The sequence below is a fragment of the Anomalospiza imberbis genome, chromosome 18 (genome assembly GCF_031753505.1).
Source record: "Anomalospiza imberbis isolate Cuckoo-Finch-1a 21T00152 chromosome 18, ASM3175350v1, whole genome shotgun sequence".
Lineage (NCBI taxonomy): Eukaryota > Metazoa > Chordata > Aves > Passeriformes > Viduidae > Anomalospiza > Anomalospiza imberbis.
The window spans coordinates 12,605,391-12,631,506 of record NC_089698.1 but is presented as its reverse complement, the minus strand read 5'-3'; the positions used below and the strand labels follow the sequence as shown (position 1 = coordinate 12,631,506).

The 26,116-nt window shown below is 51.3% G+C and overlaps 1 protein-coding gene and 1 long non-coding RNA gene across 7 annotated transcripts in view; one reads left to right on the top strand and one right to left on the bottom strand.

Moving 5' to 3' along the window:
• Window positions 1-26,116, bottom strand: part of NF2 (NF2, moesin-ezrin-radixin like (MERLIN) tumor suppressor) — a 46,927-nt gene that overhangs the window by 4,341 nt on the left and 16,470 nt on the right. The window contains exons 5-16 of one of the 6 annotated variants that reach the window (XM_068209177.1): window positions 23,356-23,424; window positions 23,138-23,220; window positions 22,444-22,519; window positions 22,093-22,227; window positions 19,567-19,641; window positions 17,979-18,092; window positions 15,000-15,122; window positions 14,410-14,627; window positions 13,679-13,784; window positions 8,516-8,646; window positions 6,121-6,280; window positions 4,396-4,455 (exon numbers count right to left, since the gene is read on the bottom strand). In XM_068209177.1, the coding sequence (XP_068065278.1) occupies window positions 4,420-4,455; window positions 6,121-6,280; window positions 8,516-8,646; window positions 13,679-13,784; window positions 14,410-14,627; window positions 15,000-15,122; window positions 17,979-18,092; window positions 19,567-19,641; window positions 22,093-22,227; window positions 22,444-22,519; window positions 23,138-23,220; window positions 23,356-23,424 (1,326 nt within the window). In that variant the 3' untranslated portion in view covers window positions 4,396-4,419. Of the gene's footprint in view, window positions 1-4,395; window positions 4,456-6,024; window positions 6,281-8,515; window positions 8,647-13,678; window positions 13,785-14,409; window positions 14,628-14,999; window positions 15,123-17,978; window positions 18,093-19,566; window positions 19,642-22,092; window positions 22,228-22,443; window positions 22,520-23,137; window positions 23,221-23,355; window positions 23,425-26,116 lie in introns of those variants that run through there. The other 5 variants (XM_068209176.1, XM_068209178.1, XM_068209174.1 and 2 more) reach the window with 5 other exon arrangements.
• Window positions 19,102-19,674, top strand: LOC137484949 (uncharacterized). The gene is made up of 2 exons (XR_011005109.1): window positions 19,102-19,324; window positions 19,427-19,674. It is a non-coding gene; the product is annotated as an uncharacterized lncRNA (long non-coding RNA).

Below are 26,116 nucleotides of genomic sequence, written 5' to 3'. Positions count from 1 at the left end.
GTCAGTGCGGAGAAAAGGAAAAAAAAATTGATTTACAAGCAGTATTATGATAATCTCCTTCCTGCAGGAGGGAGGGTGGGCTCCCGATGCTCTACCAGAGCCATCAAGGAAAATTTAGAGGGAGAGAGAGGCAGCGCAATTAAGCGGCCTGAGCTCAAAATGAATCAGGATCTCAGGAAGGGAAGAGAGGGAAGAGTCCTGCTCCCTGCATTCCTGCAATGGGGCTCCTCTGAGCCTGCTGCTACCCAGGGCTGCCGGACTGATTTGATTTAGAAAACACAAACAAACCAAAGCAACCCAAAGTGCCTGGCAGGCACAGGAGGTTCGGAGCAGGTGACCCAATAACTGCAGGCACAGCAGTGCTGAGGCTGGGCAAACCCAATCCAGGGAAACCCCCCAAGGATCCAGTGAGCCCCCAGAGTGGGGCCATCCCCGTGCAACAGCGAGGGGAAGGGGCTGCAACTCACACCGATCTGCCCCCCAACCTCTGCCAGCAGGAAGAGATTTAAGATGTCTCATTTCCTTGCTGTTTCCTTGTTTATCCTGCAGTATGGCCAGGCTGGAGGAGAGGGGGACCTGTGCCACCCTCACCCTGTGTGATGCCAAGGTATTTTCCTGCTGCTGGGAAGATCTACAGTCCTTGCTAATCACCAGCCAGTGCTCCACACACTAAATCCTCTTTATTCCCCACTTGCTGCCCTGGTGCCTTTCTCCATCCCTGCTCACTCCCCAGTCCCACTGGCCAGGTGGAACTCTCAATTCCCACTGTGTTACTTTTGAACCCAAAGCCCATTTTCCTGTGATTCTTCCCATTTCCCTCCCTGCTCCTCTCTCCCTCCCACGCTGTCTTTATTCTCTCCCGAGCACAACTGTCCCCCAGCCCCCGACGCTTTGATGAGCCCATTTGAAAGGAGATGACGCTCCATGTGAAGGAAATGCTTTTCAAAGGCTGCCACAGAAATAGCTGATAGGCCTGACGTTTCCTACTTTCCTCTTGCTCCTTGTAAACAAGGAAAAGAGGCTGCCGTGTCCCAGTTTAACTGCCTGGGAGTTTCACTTCCCAGCTCCGAGGAGAACCGGGAAGAAAACGAACCTGGAAGGGATGTGGTCTGTCACACGTGGGAGTGTGTGGGCAAGATCCACGTGGGATGAGCCTCTGTCTCCTTCTGCACTAGGAAAATGTGCTCCCAGAGCTGCTCTGCCCACTGGGTGTCTCCTGGCTCCCACCTGCAGCCCAGCCAGGTGCCAGGCTGAGTGAGAAGCTGGCAGCCTCACTCATCTTTTCCAGCTTCACAGCTCCCAGTGAAATGGGAAATGCCGGTGCTGCTGCTCCTGGGAAGTCCCTTGCTGATGGTGTGCCCATTCTGCCTTCCCTTTCCAGCTGGGATTGGGTTATACAGCCCTGCAGGAGACTGAGGAGCACCTCATCCCTGTCCCAAGATCCACAGGGAAGGATGGCAGCTCAGCCTGCTCTGTCCCACCCAGGCTCCCTCCCTTTGTCCTTCCCAGAGCATCCCTTGTGCTGGTCTCTTCTCTCTGGAAGGGGCACATCCTCCTCCCAACAAACTACTAGAGCAAACCAGACCTGTTCCAGGGAATCTGCAGTTCAAGAAGGGGAGAGATGAGGAAGGCAGTCCCCAGGAGGTGACAGGGACCCCACAGGAATTGTGAAGTCCTCAAGGGACACATTTCAGTGATCCCTAGCACACTGCTCTCCCAGTGCAGGTAGAAAATAGAGAAAGCATCTGCCCCAGCGCCAGCCTCCCAAAATCCTTCCACCTGTCCAGATGATGAAGGAGCTTCGTGACATTTGGGGGTGGCACATCCTGTCTGCATGATGAGACACTCAGGCAGCACTGCCATCACCAGCCACCAGTGTCCTCACAAGGACACACCACAGCCTATCCCAAAGGTGGCAGGAGGGAGGACAAAGCTGCAGAAGTCCCTCTGGCTCTGCCCCATCTGTGCTTCCAGCTGGGAACTGTTCATTGGCTAAATCCAAAGGGGACCTTAAAACTCATCCAGTTCCACCCCCTGCCATGGCAGGGACACCTTCCACTGTCCCGGGCTGCTCCAAGCCCCAGTGTCCAACCTGGCCTTGGGCACTGCCAGGGATCCAGGGGCAGCCACAGCTGCTCTGGGCACCCTGTGCCAGGGCCTGCCCACCCTCTCAGACAGGAATTCCTTCCCAATATCCCATCCATCCCTCGGGCAGTGGGAAACCATTCCCTGTGTCCTCTCCCTCCATCCCTTGCCCCAGGTACCTCTCCAGCTCTCCTTCAGGCCCTGTGAGGGGCTCTAAGGTCTCCCTGGAGCCTTCTCTTCTCCAGCCTGAACACCCCCAGCGCAGATCTCAAAGCATCTCCACAATGAACATTATCAAGCCAAAGGTAACACTGCACTACGTCCAGGATCAGAGCCAGGAAAGGAGCCAGCAGGATCTGCAGGATCCCCATGGGCACCAAAAGTGATCCCCTGGGATTGAGCTCAAGCCCCGGAGAAGCTGTTCTCAGCCACGTGAGAGCCTGGCAGGAGAGGCTAAGGCTGCCTGTGGAAGGACCAGAGGCTCAACGACAAAGCTGCTTGTCTGGGAACAGGCGTGGAGATTTGCTCCTTGCCTGGATACTTCAAAGGGCTTAAATCCCAGTAAATAAGCATGACTGTGCGAGAAGAAAGCAACTGGAATCAAAGACCTGATTGTGTTTTAGCAGCCTGTCCTGGGAGCTTTCCTGCAGTGGAGGAGATGAGGAAGAAGTGGGTTTTTCACCTTCTACCACAGACTAAGTGACAAACCCTCCTGAATCAGAGCCAGCTGGAGCCACAGCACCAGCCCACGGCAGGGAGCTACGGAGAAGGGAGAGCAGCTTCCAGATGAGGTGTCTGTGCTGTGCCCACAGAGCTCATAAAAAGGGATTAGCATGTTAACCACGTAATTAAACATGAAAAACTTAGCAGGCGCCTTCAAAGGCAGGCACCGAACCCCAGAGGTCACACTGCAGCGCTCGCTGTGCAGCTGCTTTAATTATGGGGGCTCCTCCTGGGCACTGGAGCTCTCCCAGCTGCTGGAAGAGTCTTCCCACAAACTGCCAGGACTTCATTTCACCTCCTTGTCCTGTGGCCACAAGTGGATTTCACCCCAAATTTACCTGCCATGGAGCTCTTCAAGCCAGGTGGGATGGGATAATGCATTTCATCCACACCCAGTCTGTCTGGAGATATCCAACACCTCCCCCAAGGTGGCCCAGACCTGCAGGGTCACCCCTTTTAGCCTCTTCCCCATGGAACTGCTTAACAATGAGAGCAGCCTGTTCTGGGGAACACCTGCAGCTCCCCACAGCTGGCACAAACCCCAGACTCCAGGGATTTGTAGGCCCTGGAATGGCTGGTGCAGTGAAGAACAGCACAGCCTTGTGCTGAGTTCTCCCGGGTAAAACCTGCCTCTGCTCCCGAGCTCCAGAGGTGCTGTGGAATTGCTCTATCTTTTCCAAAAGCATTTCTCATCTGCTCTGCCACCCATGAGTGTGGCATCCCAGTGCTTCCTTGAGTGCCACTGACTCCAAACTCCCGAAACCCTGTGGCTGTGCAAGAACTTCACCCCAAGGCAGAACAGGAAAGCTTCCCCAAACTCATCCTCCCAAAGGAGGGAGTGGATGCTCAGCACATACAGCCTGCGGATTGAGGGCAAATCCTTGGAGGAAAGCAGACTCCAGGAGTAAGAGATGTGGCATTAACAGAGCAGGAACCCCTGGGCAGGAGGAGGTGAGAGACAAGCAGAGGCAGTGCAGGGAGAAGGACAACTCCTGTCCCCAGGTGTGCTGGTGACCTTCCTCTGCCACAAGAGCCACCTGCAGACACCAGTTGTCCTCAGTCCTCTGCTTTACCTTCCTGGGATGCTTCTCAAACAGGCAGAGCATCCTCGTGCTGCTCAGCTCCGAGACAGAGCTGTGCATTTTTAGCCCGTTTTGACAGTGTTGGCAGTAGAGATGATGGCGTTTGGCTGTTTGTTTGGGGTATTTTTTTCTACATCCTGAATTTCTTTCTGCAACAAACAAGGCGGGAAGGTGCTGGTTTACTTCATTAAAGGAATCTTCAAAGGCTGCCCTGCACCTCCGATGGATTCCCAACCACCGGCGCAAAAACAGGCGCGCTGAATTATTTAAGTGCCTCCACCTGAACTCCCCCTCTGAGGTTGCCAACACGACTTCTGCCAAGAAAGAAGCTTCCCAGCACGGAGGATCAGGTGTAGGAACAAATGCAGAGAGGCTGGGAGTGCTCCTGAGGGAGGGAGAGCCGGGCCGGACGGGTGACCGCGGGCAGCCGGTCCCGCTGGAGCGCAGGCAAGCTCATGCACGGGTTAGTGCCACAGCCAGATCCCAGCACCCCCACGCAGAGTACCTTGGAATAACCTACTTGGAATTCTCAAATGCAGATAGGTCTTCTGCCCTGGGCTTGAGGCTAAACCAGCAAAATAAAATGAACAACAAATGATAATAATAATCCCCGTGTGTGATACAGGGGCAGGTGATCACTGGGATCTTAGGGCTTGCCTGGAGCAATCAGCAGCTTCCAGGTGAGGCAGAGGGTTGGTGCCATTGAAGTATTGCTGGACTGATATCCCATTCCCAGTGTCCTATGTTTCCTTGCCTTCACCACAGCGAAGACAAAAGCCCTGCTGACCTTCCTGAGCAGAGCAGGCTGTAATTTCCCTCTGATGTCTCCACTAATAGTCTATTATTTGGGAACCTTTGATCCATGCTGAGATGCAGCAGCCGGGCAGCCCCCGCTCTCTCCGGAAGGGAGGGGACAGGACAAGACTCCATCTTCAAAAGGAGGCAAAGTGACGCACTGTGACAAGCCCCGACAGACATGGTCATGATGGCCCAGCCATCCTCTTTAAGGGAGACAAATGGGACCATCAGCTCTCTATGAACTCCTCTCTGTCAGAAGTGAAAACTTAGCAGTTTTTGTTTAAACCAAGGACTTGGAACACAAAGACAAATCCTTCCAAAACCTACTGGGAGCAGAAACGCCTCCAGATTCCACAATGACAAAAGGGGTTGTGAAGATTTTTATTTTCTCTGCTCTAGTGTGACAGGAACCTGAATAGCTCCAGGCCAGCACGGGAAAACTAGCAAGTGAGCCCCGCTAGATTCATTTTCCTGCCCCAATTCAGTGATCACAAACTCCCAGCCATGAAAGTTGGCAAGAACTGATATTTCCAAATCCTTTCACACATAACTTCTGGCTGGGAGTAGTAAGGAGAGTAGAATTTGTTTTTCAAGTCTGCAGTTGTTACCATGGCCTGCATCCCGTGCCATACAGATTTCTAAAACCTTCCCGAGGACAGCTGCTAGCAGAAAGCCAGCCAGGAAAAAGCCTTTGCAGGGAAAAAAGCCTTTGCAGGTGAGTGGGGCTGACCACCACCATCCAAATCCATCGTGGATGTGCCCCCAGCCCCTCGCTACAGAGCCCAGCACTGGGGCAAAGGAAGAAGATGGGATGTAGGAAAATAAAGATGGGGTTTCGTTGTGAGCTTTCAGGTGACCCCCAGGTCAGCAGACCCAGGCAGCCTCAATTTTTGGCTGCAGTGCCTCATGTCAGCCCCACTGCAGGAGGCAGGTGGCTCCAGGGAGCAGAGGTCTCACCCCCCCTGCCAGCAAAGGCTTTGTTGTTAGTGACTGAAGCTGCACTACAGGTTTCTCTAGAGAGATTAAAAGAGAGGAAGAGCTTTTGGCTTTTTCCACTGAGAGCTCCTAAGCCAGGAGTATTTCTGCCCTCATTATTCACCAGACAAGCTCAGTGCTCGTAGGGAACAGCTGCAATAGGCAGGGAGGGCTTTTCCTGTTCACTGGGGATGCAGAGCCCTTCCAACAACATCCTTGGACAGCTTTTAAGGTTCAGAAAGACCTTCAGCCCTGGAGACATCCCTCCCCACGGCACTGGAGAGACCAGGCTGGGTTGGGACACCAGGACCACCAGAAGCTGGAATTCTCCAATCAAAGCTAAGCAGCTGGGGAAGAAAGCCTAGATTCAACGATTTTATTATCAAAAGCAGGGTGATTTTAGGGTTCTTTTTAACGGGTTTCATCAGGGGAGATACAAACTGGGGCCTTCTGATACCTTTTTAATAGTGTTGTGCTTGCTGTTGCCGCGGCTGGAGTTCTCGTTGTGCAAAATATCCAGAGCAGTCTCTCTCTCCTTGAGCTTCAGTGCCTCGATTTCTGTCTTCAGCTCGTTGAGCTGCTCCTGCAGGTGCTTGCTCCTCTCCATGTACTCCACCCTAACACACACACAGAACAGCCCTGGGTTAGCACTGACCAGCAGCACGTGCTGATGTTACACCTGATAACAGAATTATAACAGAACACGGCTTTTCTCCATTATGTTTAGGTGTGGAACTGATCATATCAGTTTATAGCACACAGTGAGCTACTCAGAGCAATTATTTGTTCCTTATTAAAGGAGACCCAGACAGCCAACCCAGCAATAAAAGTGTAAGTTATATTATTATTATTATACAAAATTACACCCAAGCTGGGTGGTATTTTAAGTCTCCCAATTTGCAAGTGAAGCTGACAGAGGTTTACAACACACAGGGGTTTAAGAAGCTACTCAGGAGAGCTCTACACCCCTGCACCCCTTCCCAAACCTGCTCCACAACCCAAATCCACACATCTTTCCATGAGGAAGGACCCTGATGTACTGACTTGTCATGTTTTAGAGAGATTTAGCTTGTAAACTGTGTGGAAGCAAGTGCTGTCCCCAAAATATCAGGTATCTTATTATCCCCTTAAAATATCAGGTATTTTTATATCTGATATGACATTGAGCATGTCTGGCAGAGAGAAAGTCTCCCCCCCCCCCCAAAAAAAAAAAAGAAAGAAAGGGAAAAAACCAAGCCCCAAAGCCAGCCATTCCCAGGACTTCCACAACGAAAGATCAACTGGAAAAATCACCCCATGAGCCTTGTACTTGTGATTAACCCTCTGAGTCAGGTCAGAGGGCCAGCAGGGTAACAGGAACCCTTTCCAGTGCCAACATTTTTAAAGAGGTTTATCCCAGCACCCGAGGAAAGAGAACAACCCCAGAAAAGACAGGAAAAGGATCCTATTGCTTTCAGCATTTGGCAGAGGCAGCTCTCCATGCTCAGGAGAGCAGGATGACCTAGATAGCAACCTGGGTACAGAACCAGGAATTATCCTGTTATTTTCAGCTTCTATCTTTTTCCTTCTGGCTTTGGGAAAAGTTTTTAGAAGTTCTTAATCTCCTGTCTCTAGGTCTGTGGTTTCATACACGGGAGAGGGCACTGAGCAGAGGCAAACCAGAGCAGCCTCTGGGATCCAGGGGTGTGCCACTGCAGCCTCAGGGAGTTTTGGCCAGAGAGGGAAGACAGAGCCATTGTGGCTTTGATCCACAACCCAATCGATGAACAAAGCACATCATTATTACAGAGATTAAAATCTGATCTGCTTTGATTTCTGCTCAATTGGTAATTTCGAAGGCTACACTTTCACCCTCAGGAAAACACAAGATCAAAGCTCATAATCACATCCAAACTTGCTGGTGAACACTTTTCATTCAGGAACGTGACACAAATTCCAAGGAAAATGGGTTAAAGCCCTAGTGCAGGACCTTAACACACCCCAGCTATCACCACATTCCCTAGACACCTGCAAAGCCTCAAGCTCAGGCCTGCAGCACTCAGCCTGCTGTTAACTCTTCCCACCACTGTGGGCAATTCCAGCCTGGGCAGGAGCCAGGATTCCCACATGGAGAGGAACTGCCTGGAGCAGGGACCTGAGCTCACCTGTGAGCAGGTGGCAGGGACAGGCCTGTGACACCAGGTCCCCATCAGGGAAAGACTCAGCCCAGGACAAGCCCAGAATTTTTCAGGTTGGAAAAGCCCTCTGAGGTTACCAAGTCCAACCATTCCCCAGCACTGCCAAGGCCCTGTGTCTGCAAGTGCCACATCCACATGGCCTTTGCATCCTTCCAGGGACGGGACTCCAGCACTGTCCTGGGCGGCTGTGCCAGGGCTGGACAGCTCTTTCCATAAGAAATGTTCCCAAAATCCACCCTGAGCCTGCCCTGGCCCAGCCTGAGGCCGTTCCCTCTCCTCCTGTCCCTGTTCCCTGGGAGCACAGCCCGACCCCCCGGGCTGTCCCCTCCTGTCAGGAGCTGTGCAGAGCCACAAGGTCCCCCCTGAGCCTCCTTTTCTCCAGGCTGAGCCCCTTTCCAGCTCCCTCAGCCTCTCCTGGGGCTCCAGCCCCTTCCCAGCTCCGTTCCCTGCCCTGGACACGCTCCAGCCCCTCCAGGTCTCTCTGTCAGGAGGGTCCCAGCGCTGCCCCAGCTCTGGAGGTGCCCCAGCAGTGCCAGCTCAGGGGACGGGCACTGCCCTGCTCCTGCTGCCACCCCAGGGCTGGCACAGCCCAGGTGCCCTTGGCCTTCCTGGCCACACCTGGCTCAAGTGCAGCACAAATCCCAGCCCAGCCCGAACTGGATGCGTGCCACATACTTCTCCTTCTCGATTTCCATGGACAGCCTCTTCATGTCTGTATCCTTGAAGTCAAAGGAGAGGCTCTCACTGATGAGGTTGTAGCTTGGCAGGTCAGTGGGCAGTGCTGTGGTACTTGAGTTCATGGACTGCTGAAGAGAGAGCACAAATTAATCACTCTGGGCCACACAAGTGCCACTACAGCCAATGTTCCGCAACGCCGACGTAAAATCAGAGCAACACTTGAGCCCAGAGTCCCGAGCACAAGATCAGCCTGGACATCCCCTTACTCCATCCCCAATTTGCTCCTCAATTCAAAGCCATTGCTCCTCCAGGATTCTTTGTAGTCCTAAAAGAGGAGACAAAACACCACCTGCCTTCAAAATCTATTGACAAAACTTGGTAAAATCAAGGCTTTATCACTGCTGTGTCACTTTAAGCTGCCTCTTGGGAGTCATCTGTCTGCTATTTAACATTCAATTAGGCTTATAAAGTTCAAGCTGTGAGCAGGGACAATGTAAGATCCCGTGTGACAGCACAGTCCTGCACTCCACAGCTCCCCAAAGTCTGAGCAAAGACCAATGTGACCCCAAGGATGCCATTCCAGCAAGGTCCATGGAGATGCACCAACACATTTTTATCTCCTCAGTAATTTACAGCTCCAAAGGTTTAGACACCACTTCTAGATTCAGCTGGAAATGGAGATAACACAGCAAATCACTCTGGAACACCTGAGCAAGGATTTGGGACTTTCTTCCTCCTGCAAAATGCTTTGCTATCCCCCAGTGACACACACTGCCAGGCCCTCAGGTTTTATCTTCTCCTGAAAAATGACCCTTCTTCCTCTCAGTCAAAAATTCTGTCACACCTCTAACAAACGGGCTCATTAGGAGAGGAATACCCTGCTGGAGTCACGGCTCTGCTCCTGCAGCACGCTGGATGAGGTGGCAAGCAGGGCACATGTCAAGGGTGGCACAGCAGCATCAGATGGGGCTGAGTCACAACTGCTGCCAGCCTGCTCAGCCCTGCTCTGGGGTATGAGAAATCCAGCCCAGCATCCCAAAGATCCCCCACCTCCCTCCTGGATGCTCCTTCTCGCTTTAAGGGATTCCTGTAAGGAAAACAACGTGCCCAAAGCTGGAATGGCACTGCTGAGTACCTGCTCTAACAAATGAGAGATTGAGCTTCCATTGGCTCTTTCTTTCCCTCATTTCTCCTATTTGGGATACTCCAAGACTGTTTTCAGTTAGCTCCTCTTCAGCAAGACCTGCAAGCACTGGGGTGACAGATTTACTCTGCACAATAACCTGCCTCTTCCCTCACCACCAGCCTGGAATTCACAAACAGCCAGGGCTCGTTCCCACCTTGGACAAATCTGAGAGGGACAACATTTCATCGACCAGCGAAGCTGGAACACAAACACCTCACACAAGCATAAACAAGGAGGTGCCTCAAACTGCACTTGGCCTGGCTGGAGCCTTCCAGGTGAGTTAAGACGCACATGACAAGGAAATCCAACTCCTTCCTCCCCCTCTGCTGCCAGCACGGAACAAAGCCACATTAATTCTGGAGCAGGCGCTGGAAGGGACAGCTCAGTACCTAAATTCCAGTCTCGAAGGAAAGGGGACAGGTCTGCCAAAGCACTTAACTGATTTAAATACTTGCATCCCATTGACATTCAAGTCCCTTCCCTGTAAGGCACACAGGCGTTCCCAAAGTCCTTCCCACGTGAGGTTCTCCTGTCCCTGCAGCGCAGGAGAGCCAGGAGCATCCGAGCCAGCCCGCTGGCCTTCAAACAACCTTTAGCTTGTTTTTTTTCAGTACAAGCTTTGTTGGGTTTTGTTTTCAAAAACTCCCAACAGCAGCAGTAACAGTTGAGCAGGAATTTCAGATGCTGCAGCCATTAAGGCCTGAGCCAATTCATCAGGGTTGCTACAGGCACTACTTCCTTCTCTTCCCTTGGCACTGCTCTGCCGTGGAGCAAGGAAAAAATTGGTGGAGAACTCAAGAGAGCAGCAGGAGTGAGGAGGAGTATGGAAAAACCAAAGAGTGAGCGGGTTCAGGGCTCTCAAAGGCACAGGATTGATATCTGGACCAAAGCATTTAACAGAATCATGGAATGGTTTGGGTGTGAAGAGACCTTAAAGCTCATCCTGTTCCACCCCCTGCCATGGGCAGGGACACCTTCCACTAGCCCAGGGTGCTCCAAGTCCCATCCAACCTGACCTTGGGCACTGCCAGGGATCCAGGGGCAGCCACAGCTGCTCTGGCACCCTGTGCCAGGGCCTGCCCACCCTGCCAGGGAACAATTCCTTCCCAGTATCCCATCCATCCCTGCCCTCTGGCACTGGGAGCCATTCCCTGTGTCCTGTCCCTCCATCCCTTGTCCCCAGTCCCTCTCCAGCTCTCCTGGAGCCCCTTTAGGCCCTGCAAGGGGCTCTGAGCTCTCCCTGGAGCCTTCTCCTCTCCAGGGGAGCACCCCCAGCTCTCCCAGGCTGGCTCCAGAGCAGAGGGGCTCCAGCCCTTGCAGCAGCTCCGTGGCCTCCTCTGGACTGGCTCCAGCAGCTCCAGATCCCTTCTGTGCTGGGCCCTCAGATCTGGAGGCAGCTCTGCAGGTGGGGTCTCAGCTGAGCAGGGCAGGGGGACAGAATTCCTGTTGCAGATTCCCTGCCATTAGCAACAATCCTGGGCAGCCCTTTCAGCAGGTGCTGTTATTTCTAATCCAGGGCCATGGGATGATAAAAAGGACAGGGAGCTTTTTCCATATGTGTTCCCTGACCTGGAACAAACTGCAAAGCCCTGTTCCTGCGTTACAGCAATTTCCTGCTGTTAAGAGGCAAGCACCATACCAGCAGTGGCCATCCCTTGGATCCCTCTGGAATACAGAGCGACACAGAGGACCCAGACAGAGCACAGAGCAGGTCAGGAGGGTTCCCCTGCAGGGAAAGCTCCTCCTGGTGCTGCCATTGCCTTTATTTTGCTGCTCAGCAATTTGGGCAAGCCCAAACCAGCCACTTTCAGCTCCCACAGGATCAGAGAGGAGGTGATTGCCTTTAGCTGGCACCTGAAGGGCACTGAGGGAGGCAAAGATTTGCGGCCAAGTCCGTAAGGAATGAGTTGTTCTCCAAGCCCTGACGGCCTGAGTCTCAGATCCACATCTCACTTCTCATGCATCACCTACCAGTGACATCATAAAAGCAGCCTGGGCTTCAAGGACTAAAAAGACACTGAAACAAGCTTTAAAGAACCAGGATTGGAGACTGGAAAGCTAAAAAATATATTTATTTAACTGTTTCTTTTGCCTTTTCTGCAGCACAGAGTTGGGTCAGGGATTGGACTCCATCTCTGAAGGGTCTTTTCCAACCTAAATGATTCTACATCCATCCACTCCCTCCTTCCTCTCTTGCTCTTGTGAAGTCCTGCTGAGTTCCCAGTGTTGGGGGAAAACACAGCAAAGTCTGGGACCATGGAAAAGGACAAGTCCAGTGTTATACCCTCGTTCAGGAAGAGAAAGGTTGGAATTCTACACTGTTCATCAGAGCTGAGGAACTCAAGTCTCCCAGAAACAGCTTTCAAATCAGGGTCCCTCCATGTGCTGGCAATCCAGGGAAGTGTAACAGATGATAGAAGAGCCCAGCAAGGTGTTTTCACCTGGATATGGACATGCTGGGCACACCAGCCTCCTCCTGACCTTGAAAACAACAGCCACAGAGTCTGTGCAGTACATCCCTCATCCCAGGGCAGGGAGAGGGGCAGAAGGAACAGCAGCTGCATCAGGGGACCCCTGGCACTGAAATGGGGAGGGAAAAAGCATTTCCCTGCCCAGCAGGCACTGGCAGCTGTGTCTGGAAGACCAGGGCTCTGTAGGGAAGGCAGAGGACACAGCCCCATGTGTCTGGAAGTGGCAGCTCTGCCTCCAGGCAGATGCAGCTGGAGGGGTGGAGCTGAGGTCTATGCAATCCCACAACATTCCCCTAATGAGGCTCTAATTCCACAGGAACAGAGAGCTGAGCCACCCAGCTGCTCCCCTGCGCAGAGATTTCAGCACAAGGGCTTTGAGCTGGGGCTCTGCTGGTTTCACTAAGGATGGACATGGCAACAAAGGAACATGGAGTGGAAGAGCTGCCCAAATACACTGGCTGGTGTGGCCCTGCAGCACAGTTCCAATGAGGACAAGTGTCTCCCTGTGCACAACTTAAAGCCAGAATTAAGGAGCTGGTGCATCCCAGAATTCTAGTGACTTGTACAAGAAGGAGCACTCCAAAGCTGGGCTTTATCCAGCGCTCACTTGACCGAGTGTCCCAGAGCTGAGAGCACCTGATTATTTTCCATCACTGTTATTTTTAACAGCTTCCAAATATTCTTGCAGTGAATTCCAGGGAATCGGGATGAAAAGTTGCTTCATCTCAACCCCTCTCCAATCTGCTCCTATAAAGTTTCCAGACAAAGGGGGAAGGAGCCTGCAGGTACAAATTCAAACCTCTGTGCTGGCCTGTCCATAACTCCCAGGTCAAGCCCATTCCTGATGCTCTTCCCCTTCCCCCAGGCCAGGAAGGAACAGGTGTGAGCTGCAGGGCTGGAGGCACCTGATGGGCTTTGCAGGCACAATTAGAGAAGCAGAGGAAAAGAACTGCCAGACAAGTCAGAGCAATGGTCATCTAGTCTGGCTTTTCGGTGCCCGGCACGAATCAGGACCAGATGCTTCAGAGGAAGGTGTGAAATCCTCTTAATGGACAATTATGGAATAATCTCCCTTCAAGTAAGTTTTTTTCCAGCACATGAAGGTCCAGTTTATGCCCAAAGAATGAATCTACAGGTTCTGAACAGTATTTATCCCACCTAACAAGGACATATTTAACCCTATTTTAAAGGTTATTGCTAAGCTGGTGCACTCCACACGTGCTGGCAAAGTGGCTTGATACGGCTGCTAAATTGGTTTAAAATTTGCTGCTTTAATTTCACCAGCAGCTCCTTTGCTCTTGTAGCAAGAGGTGGGTGGAAAAAAAAAAGAGCATAGTGAAGTTCTGCTGGATGAGATGCAGGGATGAAAAGGGCAAGCACTGCTCAGGATTTCTGAGCAGCAGAGACAGCTCAGCCCCCTCCATGGTTGGGATGGAGAAGGAGGCTCCTCCAGGCTACACAGGAGGTCAGGGAACAGGGAATTACAACACAGATCACTCTTACTGTGTAGGAAGACTTGCTAGTGATCTCCAAGAGCTTCTGCTTCGCTCTGCGCTCTGACTCGCGAGCCTCCTGCAGGTCCTGCTTGAGCTGATCAGCCTCCTTTGCCCTGCAAAGACCAACAGCAAACAGCAAATATCACACTGGAGCCAGGAGGAACGAGAGGATGGAGAAGCAGGATCACAGTGTGGAATAGGCAAGAAGAGACTGAGAAGGGCTGAGTTCATCCGAGCAGAAGGGCTGACACCCAGCAGGCTCTCACACAGAGAGGAGTAATCAGCTGGAAGGAAACAAGGCTCATCTTTTACTTGCTCACTGCCACATTCACCATGGGACCTGGGCTTGGGTATCAGGAGGATGGAAACACCAATTTTAACAAGGAGCAAAGTCTCTGTTCAAGGCTAACCTGGAACAGAACTCATGGCTGGAAAGGAGAACTGAACAACTGAGAGATAAATACAGGAGTAAGGAGAGAATAGGGAAGGTAGAACTACCATCCAGAGGAAGAACAACCCCCAGGTGTTATTAATGTTGTTAAATACTTTGGGGAATGCAAGGGAGGGATGCAGAAAGCACCCAAAAGCAGAGCTGGCTTTTGGAGAGGGAAGCCATCTGGGCCAAAGGGCCATTTGCTGTTGGACACACGTGGGAAGCTGAGGGAGGATAACTCAGAGGGATAACTTGAAGGGGGCGGGAAGCAAAGCAAAAGCAGCTGCAAGGTTGTACCCTCTGACCTCCTCTCCGACTCCTCGGCCATTTTCAGTGCCAACATCTCTGCCTCCAGCACCTTCTGCTCCATCAGCCTCTTCTCCTCCTCAGTCCGGATGGCCGTGGCCTTGATGCGCTGCATCTCCTGCTCGGCCTCGGCCGCCTTCTGAGCCAGGAGCTTGGCCTCCTCCTCCGTGATCTGTGCCTTCTCCGCCAGCAAATCCGCCGTCTCCTCCGACCTCATCTGACAATTCCGGGACACGAAGCCATTAAGGACAGCCGATGTCTCCCTGAATGTGCCCACAGCCCCCGGAGCAGGGCCCCGAGCTGCTCGCTCCGACACGCTCCATAGAATCCCTCCCTTCCGTGAAAACCTGCAGCCGTCTGCCGCCAAGGCTGGGATGTGCCCAGGCTCTGTCCCAAATCATCCTCTTTGTGCTCCTCCCAAGCAGCCCTGCAGGATGAAATAGCTCCATCCAGCCTGCTGCTCACTGGCCACTGGCAGCAGTTTGGGAGCAGTCTTAGGGCAGTCGTAGAGCGCTTCCAAAAACACTTCCACAGTGGAAAGAGCGAGGAGCAGCTGCAGTGCTCGGGAAATGGCCTCCCAGGGACCTACCAGAGCCTCGTTGGCCATGGTTGCCTCCTCCTTCAGCTGCATCAGCCTCCTCTCCAGCTCATCCCTGGTCCTCTCAGCCTCTTCTCTCATTTGCTTCTCTCGCGCCAGGCACTGTCGTTCCATCTGGGAAAAAGGGATTGGGGAAAGCGAGGAGAAAAACACACGTGAGGAAGGTTTTCCATGGATGAGAAGGAGTCATGGGTGAGGTCAGAGCACTGCTGCCTCCTCTCTGGTAGTGACAATGGGAACGTCCATGGACTGGGATGACCTGATCAAAGAACAGAATCATGGGATCACTTAGGTTGGAAAAGACCTCCAAGATCATCAAGTCCAACTGCTCCCCCAGCACAGCCAAGGCCACCCCTAATCCATGTCCCCAAGTGCCACATCCACACGTTCTTTTAACCCTTCCAGGGATGGTGATTCCACCACTGCCCTGGGCAGCCTGTTTGATGCCCCCTTGAAAAGTGCCAGTCCTGAGACAATTCCCATCCTCTGCTCAGGCTGTCACTCACAGCATGGCCACGGGAGCTGCCTGCAGGTGACAATGTCCCCAAATAGTGCCCTCCTAGGCTGAGTCACAGGGCAGACCAGAACAACTGGGCCTCAAGATCTCCAGCTTAACTCTCTGGAGTTTCTTACAGCAGGACTGGGCTTATGGACAGTCTGAGGGCATCTCCCAAACACCAAAGCACATGGCAGGAGGCTGAAGGACAAGGATAGCTGCTCCTTTTGATCAGATATCCAATCCAGCACCCTGTAACCTTCACTTCCATTCGTTCAGAGGGAGGTGACACAGAGTGCAACCATCTCTGACAATTCCTGGATAAAACAAACCCTCTCCATTCGCAGGGGACAGCAATGCTTCTTCAGGAGGAGAAGATCCAAGCCACGAGGACCTGCCAGCTCTCCCCAGAAGATGCTGGGAGGGTTGTTGTGCCCAGGGACTGTCTCTTCACTAGCCAAGAGCCCAAGGGAGCCATTGGACTAATTAACACACTGAGTTTAATCCCTCCAGTCCCACAGGGATGGGGCATTATAAATATCCATGCTACAGCCAGGACAGGAGACCTGCTGGGTTTAATAAGGGAAGGAAGTGAGACAAGCCACATTTCTCTACTCCTTGGACACCAGCTGTGCTCTGAAAGCGGGACACCCACTGTTCCAACCGATCTGCTTCCTTCCATTAAAGGTTCCCCTCATTAATTATCATTATGATCTGCATCCCGCTCAGGACTCCCATTAACAAGAATTCCTGATCTAAAAGGACTATTTGAAACCAGTTAACGACTGTGGATGCTGGGGAGGGAGCAGGGAGCAGGGCAGACAGCACAGTAGCTCACTCAGGACAGGGCAGCCAGCCCACACAGGAGCCTGACCTTTCCCATGGAGCCCAAGTGCTCTGGATTTGGGAGCTCAAGTGAAGCCCTTAAGCTGCTGCTCCCTCCCAGAACCCTCAGCTCTTCCAGCAGCCCAAATAAGCACAAGATCTTGGGTGTGGTGTTATCCAAATACATCAAAACCTCACAGATCATAAAACTTAAAGATTCATGGAATTGTTCAGGCTGGAAAAGCCCTCTAAGCCCAAGCCCAACCATTATCCCAGCACCACTGTGTACTCCACAAAACCATACCCTTGAGTGCCACATCCACTTCTGAACTCTTCCAGGGATGCTGACTTCACCACTTCCCTAGGCAGCCCATTCCAATGCCTGACCACCCATCCCTGAGGCTGTCAGCACTTGGACACCACGCTGCTCCTTCCAAGGACCTTCTGCTCCACTAAGGACACGGCATAGGGAGCACAGTGGTGAAGGGTTGATGGCTGGAGGCCTCAGAGTGCTTTTCCATTCTCAGTGGTTCTATAGTGCCAACTCCTTACTGACCAGAGGAATCCCTGTGGGAAGTCCCTCTTCCCCAGTGGAGCTTGCAGTGACTCAAGCCCAGACCTATCCTGCCACTCCACGAGCTACATGAAGGAAAACTGCCTCAGGAGGTGCCTGAAGGACAAGTCACATCCCACCTCCAGCCCAGCTGAGCACCTCAGCACCACGCAAGCACCTTGGGAGGTACATGAAGGACAAGACACATCCCATTTCCAGGCTGGCTGAGCACCTCAGCTCCACACAAACACCAAGAGGTGCCTGAAGAACAAGCCATGTCCTACCTTCAGCCCAGCTGAGCACCTCAGCTCCACACAAGGATTGAGAGAAGTGCCTGAAGGACAAGCCATGTCCCATTTCCAGGCCAGCTGAGCACCTCCATCCCACACAAACACCTCTGTGGCCATGCCCAAACCCAGTAGCACCCAGACCCATGAGCACAAGCCCCTGCTGGGTGCAGCGACTGCTCTGGCTTCTCCTGCTCCTCTCTAGTGGCTTTCCTGCCAAAGGGCCATTTATATTCTGAGCACCAGTGCTCAGATTAGCTGTGTGGGTTTCAGTGAGTAGAAAAGGTCTACGAGCAGAAAACAATGATTCATACAATTCAATTTGCTGATCTCTGCTCGTGGGCTCCACGCCGCTGCCTCCGCCGCGCCGTGCCGGCCGCCCGGGCCGACCCGCGGCACGGAGAGAGGCCAGCATGGCATTAGCATTCCAGGCTGCACAGCCCGGAATGTCGGCGTGCATTCCATCACCCTGCAATTAGAAATGAGCCAAAGAGCTACAGCAGAGCACAGCTCCCCCTCACAGCCCCTGATTTATCAACTGTCCCAACACACGGCCTGCCACGCACTTGTAGACAACCAGGGCAGCTCTTCCCTCCTTTCCTCTCAGTTTAATTCCCAAATTGGGGGCTGGACTCAGGCTGCCACCAACCTGCAGAGCCAAGCTGCGATGACTGGAGAGCTGGGAGCAGGCTACTAACAAATGTTCAGCTGGACCTTCCCTCAAAGCTGCTTTGAAGTGATTCCAGAGACCTGTCCTTCCCAAGGACATTTCTGATTTTGGCTCACTGGTTATGGGACATGTGGCTCACCTGCTTCCTGGCCTTCTCCTCCCTGGCCTGTGCTTTCATCTGCTGCACCTCCAACGAGTCTGCCTTCCTCCTCCTCATGAAGAGGTCGTGGTTCCCAATGCACAGCTGAAGAATCTGTTGCAGTCAGGGGTGAAGAGCAGAGAGGAACAGCTGTATGCGTGATGGCAATGAGGTGGTTTGTATTCTTGACACACAAAACCACTAGAATTGCTTTGATTTGGTGCTTGTTAGTGCTTCCACCCACTGAGCTTCAACCCTGCGAGCTCTCACAGCTGTAGGAGGGGCAGGGAGCCAGGTCCCACACCAAACACCGGCTCCTGGGTATAGCAGCTCTTTGCAGACACCAATTTTCTGTGCCTCCAGCACGGCATGGGTGTTGTTTTACACCCACTCTAAAAAGGCAAGAGGCCAAATAATGAAATAAAAATTTCTACAGCTCTGCCTGGCTCCCTGGTTCTCATTGCTCCCTTTCTGTAGGCTCAAGATGAACTTGCACCTTCTCCCCAGTGTACATTTAAGGCACTGAGATTAAAAAATAAATTATAAAAAAAAAAAAAGAAAGGAAAACCACTTTCCATTTGGACAAACAGAAGGCTTATCAAAAACTTGCTTGGGCATCTCCAGATTCCTTTGCTGAAGGGATTTGAGCCCCAGTGTGGTTCTCTCTCTGGTAAGGACCAGGGAGGTGGCAGTGCTAGAGGAGGGTTAGCACAAGGTGGGCACACAGAGGAGTGAAAAGATTTTTTTAGCAATAAAAGCAGGGTTCTAAATTTGGATTCTTTTCTAAAGGACTGATTTACATGCTCTTCTTCCATTTTATAAAATCACAAGAATCATGGAATGGTTGGAGTTGGAAGAGAACTTTAAGATCATCCAGTGCCACCCCTGCCATGGGCAGGGACACCTTCCACTGTCCCAGGTTGCTCCAAACCCTGTCCAACCTGGCCTGGAACACTTCCAGGGATGGGGCAGCCACAACCCAAGTCACAAATGACTTCTCTGAAGATTTCAGCGCTATGAACCTGATGATGAACAAGGAAGTCCCATTTCCTATGGAATATGAAGCACAGCCAACAACCAGGACAGCAAAGGTACCTGTGTCACCTAACAATGGATCCAAATCCAGACCATCAGCTAAAGCTGGTCTCCAACATGGACAGCTCAATGCAGCCCATCCTTGTCCAAGGAGAGTGTCCTCAGAGGGGGAAAAGCCAGGACTGTGGTAAAGGTGCCTCCCAAAGCAGGGAAAGCTACGACACAGGGCAGAATGGGAAAGATCCACATGGGAAGAAAGAAGAACTGAGCAAAGCTGGGAGTTGTATTTACTAAGTGCTTCCACTATTTAGGTCAGCTGAAAACCAAGAGCTGCAAAAGGGAGCACAAAAACAGGGGAGGGGGAGAGGTTCTGTGGAGCAGCTTACCTTGAGTCTCCCCTTTCCCTCCTTCAGCGAGCAGTAACTGCTACACCCCATCAAAACCACACAGCAGCAGCTCCCTCTCAAAGGAAAAGCCCCAAAAGCTCGTTGTCTCACACTCTCTGCAGAACCCACTGCTGCAGGCAGTAAAAAAAGTCTGTCTGTGCACTTACCAGCTTATTCACACGCAGCTTTGATGAATTGAATTTAAAAACATCAATCTTTTTGTCCAATGGCTTAATCGTAAACTGAAAAGAAAAAAATAAAGAGGGAGAGAGTTATCAGAGAGTGGTGCATTTAATAAAAAGGCAGCTATAAAATTCTTCCTGAAAGCTCTGGCTCAGAGCAGGTCAGCAGGGTCAGACACACGACTCAGAGCCGTCCCCATGGCTCTGAGCCAAGCAAGAGGACTTGCATCCAAAGCAGCCAAGGAGACAACTGCTCCTCCTGTCAGGAAAACACGGGGGCCACAGGAGCTGGTGTCCTCTGCAGAGAACCCTGCAGGGGTGGGGGTTCAGCTCAGCACCTCCCCAGGCAACGTGCTGCTCTCCTGGGAGCTGCAGGGAACACAAAAACCACAGCAGGAACTCAGGATGCTTCCAAAGGGAGGAAGAACCAGCTCAGGTGCCTGATGGGAACCACAGAGTTGGTTGAAAAGGTTGGAAAAGCCCTCCAAGATCCTAAAATTCCAGTGTCATATTCACCCTCAAACCATGTCCCCAGGTGCCACATCCACAAGTGTTCTGAACACTTTACTTGGCAGTCTGGGCCAGGGTTTGACAGCGCTTTAATGAAGAAATTTTCCCTAATATCCAACTTAAACCTTCCCTGGCACAACTCAAGGCTGTTTCATCTCATCCTGTCACTTGTTACCTGGGAGAAGAGCCCAACTCCCAGCTGGCTGCACTCTCCTGTCAGGGAGTTAAAAGGGCAGGAGAGCTGCACCAGGAACACAGCAAGGAGCTGCTGCCCTTCCCACCAACACCTCCACTCACAAGAGCTCCCCAGAAGAATTTTCCATGTATTTTCGTCTCCAGAGCTCAGCCATGTTCTAAGATTTCCCCACAATTCAAACTCTTATTCCCTGGCTGTAAGTTATATTTACAGTCCATGTGCCAACCAGCCAGCTCTACCTATGGCCTGGCTTCACCCTCTCCAAAGCTCTCACACAGATGCTCTCTTGAGAGGCCAGTGGTGGCACAAATCCCTCAAGGGCTTTGGTAATGCAGCCCTTGGATGGAGAGAAGCCTCTGCACTATCAGAAGGGTACTTGAAGAGATGGAGTGCTCTGCAAGATGGCATTTTTTAGGAGACATGCACATATTCCATCACTCCCCCACACGCTACAGAAATAACGGGCTGAGGAGCTGGAGCAGACAGAGTGTGTCCATTAGAGTGGGAGATCTGTCAATACACGGCCCTGCCTGCAAAGGGCCCTGCCCTGGCACTGCCTCGCTCTGGCAGTCTAAGAGCCAATCTTTTAAAACTTTCACAAAAGCAGACGTGCATGAACGTCCCTGGATTCGGGCTCCAGCAGGGCCCCCAGCAGTCACTGAGGGCAGCAGCAGGAATGTGCTGGGAGAGGAGTTTCAGCTCCATGTGAACAGTCAGTCTTTGTTAGGAGGGACAACCCCCATGTCAGCAGAGCTGCTGTTCCCAGCTCTTGGCCCTGTGTGCATCAGGTCAGGCCTGCTCGTGGGCACCTGATTACACAGATGACTGAGCTGACGGAAGGGACCCATCCTTCCCCTGGAGAGAGCTCTGCTACAGTCCTGCGGCAAGGGTCAGTCCCTGCATTCTGGGGAGCTCCCACTGCACTGTAACAGGCAGGGAAGCTTTGGAAGTCACTCAGTGCTGGGCTTTTTGCGCTCGTGAAGCTCTTTAAGGAGTAAAGCAAGTGGAGACAATTCCAGCATGGATTTACTGCTTATAAAACTTCACAAGACATGCAATGAACGCAGCTGATGAGAAACCTTTAGCTGCTCCCCTGATCAATATCATGTTTAGATTAGAAAACCATTTTTAATTAAGAAGTTAATTCTCTTCCTTACCATGAAGGCAGCTGGTTTCTTTGAGCAGCTCTCAGACTTAAAATGGAGCTGCTCAGTCCCCCCTCCTCAGCCAATTGCACTTCTGTTCTCAATTAGGTTTGAGGGCCAACAATCCCAAAGACCCATATTTAGACTCTGGATTTAATAAATAACTATCCAACAGCGCCCTTAAATTGCTCAACTTCCTAAAAAGATTCCAGCTGCTATGCCAAGCCCAGCAGCCTGACACCCAAGATGATGTAATGAGATGGCAAGAGCTCTTCTCCCCAGGAATACATCTCCCTGTATTCCATAATACAGAATATATCCACAGTAATAAATACTGTAATATATGCAGTAAAGAAGATATTTTAACTTCTGAACTCTGGTATTTGGGCTAAGAACATCAACAGCAACTTGGGGTTTTTGAAAAGATTATTACATAGAAGGTTTGAAACCGAAGAGGAGAACCAGCTCCCCAGTGACCCCTTGCACGCCCACTCCTGCACAGTTTCAGGAAGGTTTGGATTAAGGTTTCAACTGGAGGAGTTGAGCTGCCCTTAGCTGAGCTGGTGAGAGCAAGCACAGCAGAGAGAAGCCAAGAGAAATAGTTTTAAATGCCAGTTGTGTTCTTACTGCTCTCAGGGAGAAGCTGGGACACATCCATACCTCTTTATCACTGTAGGAGATATTCCGGATCTCATTCCACGGGAAGGAGATTTTAGGGGTCAACCTGTTGTCTGGGTCATAAATGTGAAGACCCAAGGCATCAACTCCAAGGAGCAGCTCTGTGCCCTTTTTATTCTGCAGAAGGAAAGAGCAGAAATCACTGGGAGGGTCAGATGTGAACCCACTGTTTCCCCCTCAGCCAGCCCCAAGCAGTGACACAGCACTGGGTACCGGGAGCTGTTGCCTCCCCTCAAATGCCACCCCCAAATGCCACCTCCCAGCTCTCTTGGCTCTCCAGGACATGGAAATTACCCTGGCAGGAAAACAGGATCCCCAGTCCACCCAACTCACCCTGATGGCAAAGTAGTTCACGCCGTACATTTCCAGGTCCTGGGCTATCTTCAGATACTCCATTTCAGCTTCATCTCTGTCAGGCAGGAACAGTGTTTGGGAGGATCACAGAGGGACATAGCTGCTCCTGCTGATCCTAAGCACTCACCAGGCTTTAAAGCTTGGACTGTCTCTATCACACAGGTCAATCCTGTCTTTGCTGGCAGGATCAATGAAGTCCAAGAGCAAATCTCACTCTGCAGCTGCCAGCATCTGAGCGGCTGCTGAGATGCAGCACTCCAGGCCTGGCTTTGTTCACCTCCCAGTCCCTTCAGCATAAATAGGAAATCCCTGCCTGGGATGCCACTGTTTCAGATCCATGGCTTTAGGTTTATCCCCCAAAAGGAGCATTTTACCACCTGAGGCAACCATATAGTTTGAATCCCTATTTATCCTCCCAGATCCCTGATGCAGGTGAGTCCTTACTTTGCATCATTCCTAAATTCTCTTGAAGGCCCCGACAGTGACCAGGGGACAGCAAGGCAAAAGCAGAGCCATCAACAAAAGCTCTGAGCTCTTCCCGAGGCTGCTGCAGATGTTTGCTGAGATTAACCTGCTGGCAGAGCTCATCCAGCGCCTGCCCAAGCTTCCCAAAACCTGGTGACTCTCCAGGGGAGGGAACTGGCCCTGACCCAGCCCAGCTGCACAAGCTCACCTCGCTCTGCCCCGGTGCTCTGCATACCAGGCTGTTATCCTTTCCTCCCACATCTCTGGAGTCATCTGGTACAGGTTTATTACCTGGGATAGGTGGGAGACAGAGACCAGCTTACAGTGCTGCTCCTGGCTCAGCAAGAAAGCCAGAAACACCAAGACAGGTCCAGCAGCCTCAGGACAGCTTGGACACGGACTCCCCAATGCTGCTGAGCTCCTTACCCGCTTGGGAAGCAATTCCTCCTGTGCCAGGAAGCCTCTCTTGTGGACGTTGGGATCATAGTCACCGTACTGGGGAGAAGCACAGACACCATGCCCACCCCACGTTAACAACAAGGGCAAGTCAAACCCCTCACTCCCTCACACCCAGCCCTGAGCAACAGCAAACATGGCCTGCTCACCCCTTCACCCCACAAGCACAGAACCTGCTGCCCTCTAAGGTGAATAACCTGAGTTTCTTTGTCATTTCACTGCTAATAGAAACAAAGAGTTTCCTTCCACTCATGTGGCAGAGCTGGGAGCAGAACAAAACTTTCCACCATCACAGAATCATAAAGGTTGGAAAAGGTCTCTAAGATCAAGTCCAGCCTGTGACTGAGCACCCCTAAGGTCCCCAAGACCTGCTCAGTTTTTGAACACTTCCAGGGATGGTGACTCCACCACTTCCCACAACTTCAGCTGATGACCTTCAGCAGTTGATGTCCTCCATCAGTCCAACTGGACTAGACGATGGTTGTCTATTCTATTCTATTCTATTCTATTCTCATTATCATTATCATTATCATTATCATTATCATGCCCTAATTAACATTTCCCCCAGTGCACAGCAAGACTATAGCTGACAGGTCCTTGCAGTTGCACAGGTAACGGAACAAGGAAACAAGACATGGAGAAAGACCTGTCCCCAAAAACTGATGGATAGCAGTGATCCAGGTTAGGCAGATGGCAATTCCTCTGTCGCTGCTCATCACCCTAATGAATAAATATCAAAAAAATTAGAGGAGTTTGACAGATTCCTCTCAGGCAGGTGGTGGCTCTTCTGTCAGAGGGTCTGTTGCTCAACTGGGTCATGGAATCCAATTCAGATTTGTTAAGCGCATCCACTAATTACTGGTATTTGTTTAGATTTACATCTCTTTGAGCAGCATATAAAGTGACTGAGAAAGAAAACTGCTTATTAACAGATTGAAGAGCCGCGTGTCCCTGCGGTGCATGTGAAAATGAATTTACCTCCTACACGGCCTCAGAGGGCAGGAAAACGCTGGAAAACGGCTCCTCCAACAACCCAGCAAATGCGGGGGGAGAAGAACAAAGCATGTGAGGCACGTACACAGAGTGCTGTGACTTCCACACTTCCTTCACCTGGCAACCAGGACTTCTGCAGTGATAGAGGTGACAGTGCCTGACTGCACGAGACACAGCACCGTTTGCTCAAGCCACTCGTTTTGCAAGTGGGGCAGCCCTTCCATCCCTGCTTTTCTGAGCAACCTTCGCTCAGAAAGTGCAAAATGGTGACAATTTTTAAACACAAGACCAAGAGGCAGCCGCTGGTCATACAAGAAGTCAGGAGACTTTTCCTCTGAGCTTCTTTTTTGTGCCAGGACCTTCACACCGTGCACCAAAACCAGTGCTCAGCATCAAAAGTCTACACGCATCCCACCTCTGCGCTTGGGAGACAACACGTGGGGATTAAAGACACAAATATTGATTTGGAGCCAATGCAGATGCAAAGGGAGCATGTAACAACAACCAACACTGACTCAGACTTCAATTAATAGAACAAAACCAGCCCGGATTTCATCCAAGAGCGGCGGCAACTCTCTGCCTTCCAAGGTCTTGGAGCTCCTCAGGATGCAGCACTTTGCAGGTACACGGCCCCTGAGCGCCCCTCGAAAGGGAGCAGAACTAAAAATGTGGCACTGGTGAAGGAAGCAAGTCCAACAACTTTGGACAGTCAGCAAGTAAATCATTTTTAGGTGATGAAAATAATAGCAAATAGGATTAACACGATTATTTTCTGTTGTGATCTTCTGCAGAAGTCCAAGACTAAGTATGGATTATGTGACTTTTCATGTGCCAAAAAATACTGCCGTGTCCCAGAGGAATATTTGTACTGAGAGGGGAGAGTCTGGATGAGAACATTAATTATTCACAAGTCAAAAATCAACAAATGGCTTAAGTATTGCAGAATTTGTTGGCTCAAATGATTTTGCAAATGTACTTTCTAAAGGCCTTTTCAATTAAATCATTACTTTCAAACTGTCGTGGAATTTCAGCTCTTGTTAATTGAACTGTATGATTAATATTTGTGATTGGACATAGAATTGCCTTTACCACATTCATACGCCTGGCTTAGATTGCTGGATAAACAGAGGCACGCTCAACTACAAATTAACACCAAGTATTGCTTGTTTGGGGAAAAACAATAATAATTAAAGAGCTGTTTGCTGTGCTGCAAGATCTGAAGTGCTGAGAGAGTCGCAGCACAGCAGCGACCTGCATTTAAGGGGCAAAAAATAGAAGAACCTCCTGGATGTTCCCATTTTTTTTTTTCACTTGATCCCACGTCTTTCCCTGCTATTTAAAACCTGAACCACCTCCCAACCTCTGAAAGCCACGTGGGTGGTTTGAACAGGGCTGGAGGGGAAAGCACATAGTAATTCCCCAAATGAACACAATGAGAGAGAAATAAATAAGCTGTTATTTTTACGACCCCCCTGTTTCCTTTGCTGTCTCAGGTTGGTGTGGATGATCAGCAGTACCTGGCTGTCAATAAGTGGCTGCTGGATGCACACACACTGCTGTGTCAGGCTATTATGCCCCTAATCATGCAAATCAGCACCTTATTAGTGAAATTACTGCACTCTCTGCCTGCTTTCTTGTCCAGGAAGGACATTATTAACCTATTCAACTGGAAGGAGATGACCTGCAACATCCTTCTTCCCAGTTCCCTCTCAAAGATGTGCTTTCAGCTTTTACCTTT